Below are 8101 nucleotides of genomic sequence, written 5' to 3' on the forward strand. Positions count from 1 at the left end.
TTACGGATGCTATTTATAAACCTACATTTAAGCACTTATGACTTAACAAAATCACATTATATTGTATGAAACAGTATGATGTTTTTCATCATGAGAAGATTGGCGCAATGGTCGAGAAAGGAGTCGATAGGTGACCAGTTAAAAGAGAAAGCAGAGTGCCATTCTGGCTTGAAATTTTTAGCCGGTGAAATTTGACTGGACAATGCAGAGAAAATGGGTTACTTTGTCATTAATGAAACGAAGAAAGAGTAAGATTCTCACCAAATTTGAAGCCCCAAATCAAGGAATTCTTCTCATTTATAGGATATGAACCTCAAACAGTGAAACACTACATACTTACAGCCTTGCCTGTTTACCACTTGTACAGATAACTGGAACAACACAAATCTCTATAGACACAAATTCCTGAACAAGAAGGCAAATGGGGACAAAACCCAAAAAAGAAAAAAAGAAGGAACCAGGTTTCAGGCTTGAGGAATCATGGCGGCAGTAGCAGACTAGCAGTAGTAGGCAGAGTATCAGTAGCAGTCGACCTGTTCATGTTGAACTAAAACCCTTTCTTGCCGGCCCTTTCTCTTCACATGGGTTGACATCATGTTGATGAATCCCAGAGCCCTGCGTCTACTTTCGTTTCACGTGTGAGCTCGATCTCTCCACCAACACCAAGAAAGTAAACCTCTTTTCCACTCTCCCCCTTGTCTCGGACGAATCGTTGGACCACGCCCATTTGCCGCTGCATTATGCGGAGGGACCGGAGGCGGAGGAGGCGGCGCCCGCGGTGGAGGCAGGGAGGTGCAGCTGACCCTGGTGGTTGAATCGCTGCAGCTGTATCATCCTCGCGTAGCAGCCGTCCGGGTGGTGGTGCAGCAGGTGGGAGTGGGACCCCTGCTCCGTTACTTTTCCTTCCTCGATCACCGCGATGGTCTGGGCGTTCCGCACCGTCGACAGCCGGTGGGCCACCACGATGGTGGTCCGCGCCGCTGACGTCCGCTCAATGGCCTCCTGCACGCACCTCTCGGATTCGGCGTCCAGCGCGCTGGTCGCCTCGTCCAGCAGCAGCAGCGCCGGGTTCCTCACTAACGCCCTCGCGATCGCGATCCGCTGCCTCTGCCCGCCCGACAGCTGCACCCCTCGCTCCCCAACCTGCGTCTTGTAGCCGTCCGGCAGCCCGGAGATGAACTTGTCGGCGTTGGCCGCCGCGGCGGCCGCCACAATCTCCGCCTCCGTGGCGCCGTCGCGGCCGTAGGCGATGTTGTCGTAGATGGTGGTGGCGAAGAGGCTGGGCTCCTGCTGCACCACCGCTATGTGCTGGCGGAGGGCATTGAGGTTGTACTTGCGCAGGTCCTTGCCGTCGATGAGAACGCGACCGGAGCTAGGGTCGTAGAAGCGCACCACGAGGGCGAGGACGGAGCTCTTGCCGCAGCCGCTGGGCCCGACGAGAGCGAGGCACTTGCCGGCGCGGGCGCGGAGGGTGAGGTCCCTGAAGACGGGGATGTCAGGGCGGGTCGGGTAGGAGAAGTCCACGTGCTTGAGCTCGACCTCGCCGCGAAGGCGGTCGGGCTTCAGACCGTCGGCCTCGTCGGGTTCAATCTCGGTCTTGCGGTCGATGAGGGAGAAAACGGAGCGCATCGCTCTGCCGCCCTTGATGAAGTCCGGCGCGAGGGTGAGAGTCTCGGCGGCGCCGTTGGCGGAGACCATCAGCACCATGAAGACGCGGATGGTCTTGGAGAAGTCGGAGATGTGGTGCTTTACGAGCCACGAGGCGTACCACAGGCCCAGCGAGTAGGAGCCATAGAGCAGGAACTGGGCGACGCCGAAGCCGCTGCCAGCAATCTGACCCTTCCAGAAGCACCTGCGCAGGGGGACCTTCAGGTTCGAGCCGAAGAGGCTAACGATCTTCGACTCCGAGTTGAACGCCGCCACGGTCCTCACGTTGGTCACCGCCTCTCCGGCTATCTGGGTCGACGCCGCGTGGGCAGCCTCCAAATCTCCCGAGAAGCCATTCATGAACATTTTCTGCTCGTTGCATTCAGATAGAAATCAGAAAGAACATCATCATCACGAGCCAATAACTTAATTAGTTTCTGCCAAATCTTCAAACCTTCAGAAAAGATGCTCAGATTCAAACATCTTACATTAGATTTTTACGTAAGTCGCATTGGCGATTCTCACCTGAAGCACAGTGGCAGCAACGACGATAGGGAAGACGGCGACAAGGACCAATGCCAGCCTCCACTCGAGGATGAAGCCGGCGGTGCAGGCGAAGATCATCAGGGCGGAGTTCTGCATGATGACGGATATGCGGTCGCCGATGGCGGAGCGGACGTTGTTGGCGTCCATGGTCAGGCGGGCGGCGACGCGGGCGCTGCTGTTCTCCTCCTCGTCGAACCAGGCGACCTCGTTGCGGAGGACGGCCTCCAGCATCTTCTCCCTGACCCGCTTGGTGAGGTTCTCGCCGACGATGTCCCAGAACATGTGCTGGATGGTGTTGAAGAGCAGAGCGGAGGAGGAGAGGCCGATGAGCAGGAAGCAGTACTTGCCGATCTCCCGCTTCATGTAGGAGCCGTCTCGGCTGTAGTAGACGCTCATCACGGCGCTCAGCACGTAGGCGAAGAGGGCGCTCAGGCAGCCGCAGACGATGGAGCCCACCGAGCCCAGCAGCGCGAACCGCCACTCGGGCGCGTTCATCTTGACCAGCCTCCAGAAGGAGCTCGCCTGGTCCTTGAACGCGATCCTCTCCGTCCTGTTGTAATTGTAGCTCGAGTACGCGTCGATCGACAGACTGAAGTCGGAGTTGGAGAAGTCCGACAGCCTCCTCGAGTACGGCGACCGGCCGTACGAAGAGTTCCGGCCGATGATCGGAGAACTCACCGAGTTCCTTGCGCTGGACGGCCTGCTCCATTTCCCAAACCAAACCAACAAACCAAAAACTCTATTGATTTAGTTTCCATACCAAACTTGAATGTCCTTAATCCACAATCAGCATAAAACTCATAAAACAAAGATACTTCTTTGGATTAATCTTGTGAATTTGTCTTAACTTGTTCTAGTGACATTAATTTAATCATGTAGATGTGATCAACATGATTCAGTCTAACACGAAGCAACTGGCCATCTAAGTTCCAATGGTGGATGCATGAAAAGATTCAAAGTTTGGTGACTAAAAGAAGAAGAATGGCGTTACCTGGCGCTGCTCTTGCGTGCATTCATGAGGGCAGTCTCGTGGGCGAGCTCTTGCATGCGGATGAGCTTGGCGTACATGCCATTCTCGCCCTTGGAGATGAGCTCATCGTGGGTGCCCAGCTCCAGCACGCTTCCCTGCTGCAGCACCGCCACCATGTCCGCCTTCCGGATCGTCGACATCCGGTGAGCGATCACCAGCGTCGTCCGGCCGATCATGAACCTGTCCAGAGCCTCCTGCACCAGCTTCTCCGACTCCGAGTCCAGCGCACTCGTCGCCTCGTCCAGCAGCAAGATTGCCGGGTTCTTCAGCATCGCCCTTGCAATGGCAATCCTTTGCTTCTGCCCACCAGACAGCTGCAGCCCTCTCTCCCCCACCTGCAAGCAAGTGGTGGGCTCGAGCTCAGTCAAAGTTAAACCCACAGGCCACAAATTACCTTTCATTTTTCCTGACCCAGCCATGCCAGACCAGACCAGACCAGACTTAGTGAGCTCACATGTTCATAACTTACTGTGATGCCATGATAAAGAATACCTTTCTGGAAAACTTTCATCACAAGAGAGAACATAACATGAAAAAAATAGAATAAAATATCGTTTTAGGATTCCCTTTTAACTTGTCTGGTACTGAAGGGGGAGCTGGAAATTTTAAAATTTCCTGAGGTTTTTCTTTGTTGATGTTTTCCTGTTCTAAAGAAACAAGACCCATGATTACTGGTTGATGTATGCCGAGTAAAATCTATATATAATTATATAATTGCATGATGTGCCCACTCCACTTTATTTAGTGATATATTAAAGAAGAAGAAGTTTGGCTCCAGAAGTGACAAGCCTACCAGTCTAAAGTGTAACAAAGGCACGTCTTTATTGGTGGGCTTCTTCTTATAGCAAAAGCAAACGTCCATCATCTTCATGAATTGACAAATTTTTAGTTGGTAAAATCCTTCATGTCCCTTCTGTTCTCCTGAGCTTAAGCTTTGAAAACAGAGGACCTCCACAGGGGTCTCAACTCTGTTCATCCCAAGTGACATTCAAGATTGCCCTTATTAAGGGCAGACAAACTCTTGTAGACCAAGACTCAAAGAAAAGACAATAAAGAAATAAAACTCCAGGGGCATCTGTACAGGTTCTACAGCGCTAGTTGTAATTTCATTTTCTTGGTTTTCGTTTTCTCTTCTTTTAAAGAAGCACCCTTCAAGCCGTGAATGAAGGAAAGACAGAAAAGTGACAGAAGGAAAAGAAGGGAACCAACAAACTGTGGACAAAACATATGGAATAGTTAGTCCTGGATAAGAGGGCATTGTTTGTTTTACCTGGGTGTCATATCCATCAGGAAGCTTTTCTATGAAGGAATGTGCATTAGCAACTCTGGCTGCTTCCTCCATTTCAACCTCCGTTGCATCAGCCCTTCCAAGTAGCAAATTTTCTTTGATACTTGTAGCAAAGAGTGCTGGTTCCTGGCTCACCAGACCGATTTGTTGCCTCAGCCATCTCAGTTTCAGGGTCCTTATGTCATGCCCATCAAGCAGAACTTGCCCTATAAAAATTTCATGTTGTTTAAGATCAAGGCCAGGAAAAAGAAAAAGGAAACTCTAAGAATGCAAAGAACTATAGCCAACTAATACTTGACTTGGTCCTTACCTGAGGTTGGATCATAAAACCGTTCTATGAGGGCAACGATGGTGCTTTTCCCTGAGCCACTGCTCCCCACTATGGCTATGGTTTTCCCAGCAGGAATGCTGAGTGAGAAATTGCAGAGGATCTGATTGTCTGGCCTCGATGGGTAGGCGAAATCTACATTCTTAAGCTCAACATGGCCTGTTACCGATTCCAATTCGACGCCGGAAGCAGCGTCCTTGTCCATGGAAGGTTTGTGATCTATGGTCTCGAAAATTTTTGCAGCAGCAACCTTTGCCTTGGCAAATGCAGTCATGCTGGGAGCTGATTGGCCAAGTGCTCTGTTAATGGACACCATTAAAGGAATGTAAATTTGAAACTCCAATATATAGAAGGAAAAATAGAGTGTCAATTCCTTAAGAGTTACTTACAGTCCCCCAATCATCACCGAGAACATGGTCGCAATTGCTAGGCCGCCATTAGTGTAGTGGTGCCTAACAAGCCATCCACCATACCAGAGAAGAAGAGCATAGCAGCAGAAGACAGTGAAGTATGTTGCTCCTAATCCCAGCCCTCTAGCAAAGCCACTCTTGTACCCAAGCTTTTGAGCTATTCTCAGTGCAGAAGAGTAGGACTGCAAAGTTTTTGATTCTCCAACAAAAGATAGAACTGTGCGGATTTGAGCAAATGCCTGAAATGCAATCACTCCCGTATTAACATTCCGACTCAAAGAAATGCAACAGAAACACCACATTGATGGAAAAAAACCTCTCCATCTGATGGTTGGGAGTCCCTAACAGTCTAGTACTGTATTCACCGCATAGAAGGATATCTCTCTCGCTCTCGCTCTCTCTCTCTCTCCCTCTCTCCCTCCCTAACCAAGAGCAGGATTGGAGATCTTGCATAATTTCTAAATCCTTTTCCCTTTTGGGTATTAATTTCTCCAGGCTTTCTCAGATAGAGAATTTCATTGTCAGAACAGCTTAACATAGGGAAAAGAAAGGAATATAAAAAATGGGCATTGATTTCGCCTACCTGCTCAGCAATATTTCCTGCGTCTGAGAGAGCACCTTGGCTCCTGGAGGAGAGCTTCGCAAGCGTCATTGTGTGAATTGCGCCGATGATGGCGATCAAGGGGACAACTGCAAGAGTCACAAATGCTAGTTGCCACACTGCAGTAAATCCCACGACGAAGCCTGAGACGAAGGTCCCCATGTAGTGAATGAAATTGCCCAGCTGCAAAGCCAAAAAGAGAAAGGAAAAACAAAAACAGAGGACCCAGATTAAAAACAAAATTCAGTATCAGTCTTTTCTCCCTTCTCTTGGCCTTTTCCACCGCGCTACCAAAAGCGAGAAAAGAGCCGAGACAAGCACTAGAACAACTTTTCTCACGCGTTTACCTTCTCGCTGATGGCATCCTGGACGACAACGGTTTCGCAATTAATGGCGTAAACGATGTCAGATGTTCTTATATCGGTGTCGAAATACTGAATGTCTTGATTCAGGGCTGCTTCCAAGTATTTGATCCTCAGCCTCGTGGATTGTCTCTCTCCCGTCCACATCCAAGCAGAAATTTCTATACCGGAACGGAAAGAGGAGAAAACTCTCAGAAACCAACGGAATTCGAATGGAACAAAACAAACAACCACGGATTCTGGAGATTAAAGAGGCAATTTCGAGATGGAACGTGTTTCACACCTGCCCACGAAGAAGCCCAGATTGCAGCTCCAACAACGAGAAAGTAAAAAGCATACTGCAACAAACAGAAAGGAAACAAACAACATGAACAACCAACAAGAGGCACAGAGAGAACGAGAGAAAACGAAAGAGTTCTCGTCATCATACTTTCACGACTTGCTGCATCATCCTTTCGGGATCGTCCGCGTTGGACCCGAAAGAGTTGACGAGATCGGCGAAGAAGCGCAGGAAGATGGGGAGGGAGCAGCCGTGGACTATGGCTCCCGCAGTGCCGATGGCCATCAGCAGCCAGTCCAGCCTATCGGCGTACCTGAACAACTTGCAGAACGCCAAAGTCGGAGGCGTCGGCGACTTCTTTGCATCGGCTGCCGGCGCCGAGCTTGCCTCGGCGGCGCCGGAGCCTGACTTGGGCTCCACCATTTCCATGCCCTCTTTGCTCCTCTTCTCCCCCTGTGCTGCCTCTTCTGCTGCTTCACCCTCTTCTTGGTCCCTTTTAAAGCAGCTCTGTTGGTGGTCGTTGCTCTCCTTCGCCATTTCCACCCCTTTCATTTCGTACCATCTCCACTGTTCCTCCTTCTTTATCTGAACAGGGGAATCTGGGGACATCTCAAGTTAAAGACCCACACTGTCACACACCCACACACACACACACTCTCTCTATCTCTCTCTCTCTCTCTGTTGATTTCTTTTGTTAATTAATTCGATTTTTACAGCGACTACCGACCAGTAGAAAACTGAAACTTTTTTTCTTTTTAACCACAGCAACAATGGTAGGAAGTGGGAAACCTACTCATGTGCTGTGTTCCCCAGAGTCAGTGAAAGGAGGAAGAACCATGGACCGATTCACGTAAGCGCGTGTGAAAACCGGCAGCAGAGAGAGGCAGAAATGTTGACCACAATCGAACGATTTGAACGCAGTTTTTCTAAGAGAGCATGACAGTGGTAGTAATATAAAAACCGAAAACGAGCAATTCAGACTTAGAGAGAGAAAAAAGCACTGCCGGTTTGGCTTGCTCTGCAAGTCAATTCAATAATTTACTGGCGGATCTTCCCTTTTCCTTTTACTAATTTCCTTCTTACATCAGCATGGTTAGATCCGGGCCGGCGTTGAGGCCAAGAGAATATTTGTTTCCTTCTTCCTCGTCTCGTATTTAATCATCTCTTCATCCTCTCCCCTTGAAATGTTTTTAACCTCCGTTCTTTCTCTCTCCCTTGGAAACCTTCACCAATCGAGTGACCAGTCTGTACTTGTACAGTTCTTCACCAGCCAACGACAATCTGCACTGAGCTACTCTTTGCCCCCCACCTACGAATCCTTTTAGAGAGAGAAACACAGAGATTCTTATTTCTTGCTTCCCCTTTCACGGTAAACCCGGAATTACCGCGCGGTACCTACTCCTTTGACTGGACCAATCACCACAGATTTATTCCCTTAACCATTGCTACAGAGGACGTATTTCCGAGAAGGGGAAGAGGACTTGTAGTTGTCGCCGATCGCAGTAAATGAAGTTGCAGAGACAAGGAGAACACGGCGTCCATGAGAGAGAGGAGGGAATCCAGGAAGCGTGCAGTAGTTCCACCATCTACTGTTTCTCCTTCAACTTGC

At 49.7% G+C, this 8101-nt stretch overlaps 1 protein-coding gene across 1 annotated transcript; it reads right to left on the bottom strand.

Moving 5' to 3' along the window:
• Positions 1 to 265: 265 nt before the first annotated feature.
• Positions 266 to 7136, bottom strand: LOC116265520 (ABC transporter B family member 1). Its single transcript, XM_031646183.2, has 10 exons — positions 6643 to 7136; positions 6496 to 6550; positions 6198 to 6373; positions 5833 to 6033; positions 5229 to 5488; positions 4822 to 5138; positions 4494 to 4717; positions 3185 to 3558; positions 2173 to 2893; positions 266 to 2016 (listed from the first exon to the last, which is right to left on the bottom strand). The coding sequence occupies exons 1-10, from the start codon at positions 7099 to 7101 to the stop codon at positions 739 to 741; spliced, it is 4065 nt and encodes a 1354-aa protein (XP_031502043.1). The 5' UTR covers positions 7102 to 7136; the 3' UTR covers positions 266 to 738.
• Positions 7137 to 8101: the final 965 nt, after the last annotated feature.

Source organism: Nymphaea colorata, chromosome 12 (assembly GCF_008831285.2).
Source record: "Nymphaea colorata isolate Beijing-Zhang1983 chromosome 12, ASM883128v2, whole genome shotgun sequence".
Classification (NCBI taxonomy): domain Eukaryota; kingdom Viridiplantae; phylum Streptophyta; class Magnoliopsida; order Nymphaeales; family Nymphaeaceae; genus Nymphaea; species Nymphaea colorata.

Bases quoted from the DNA above. Each gene is read 5' to 3' on its own strand.
- LOC116265520 (XM_031646183.2), bottom strand. From the start codon at position 7,101: ATGTCCCCAGATTCCCCTGTTCAGATAAAGAAGGAGGAACAGTGGAGA. The intron at 6,034-6,197 runs GTAAACGCGTGA...TTGGCTTTGCAG, and splicing joins AGGATGCCATCAGCGAGAAG to CTGGGCAATTTCATTCACTA. The intron at 5,489-5,832 runs GTAGGCGAAATC...ATTGCATTTCAG, and splicing joins CAGGAAATATTGCTGAGCAG to GCATTTGCTCAAATCCGCAC.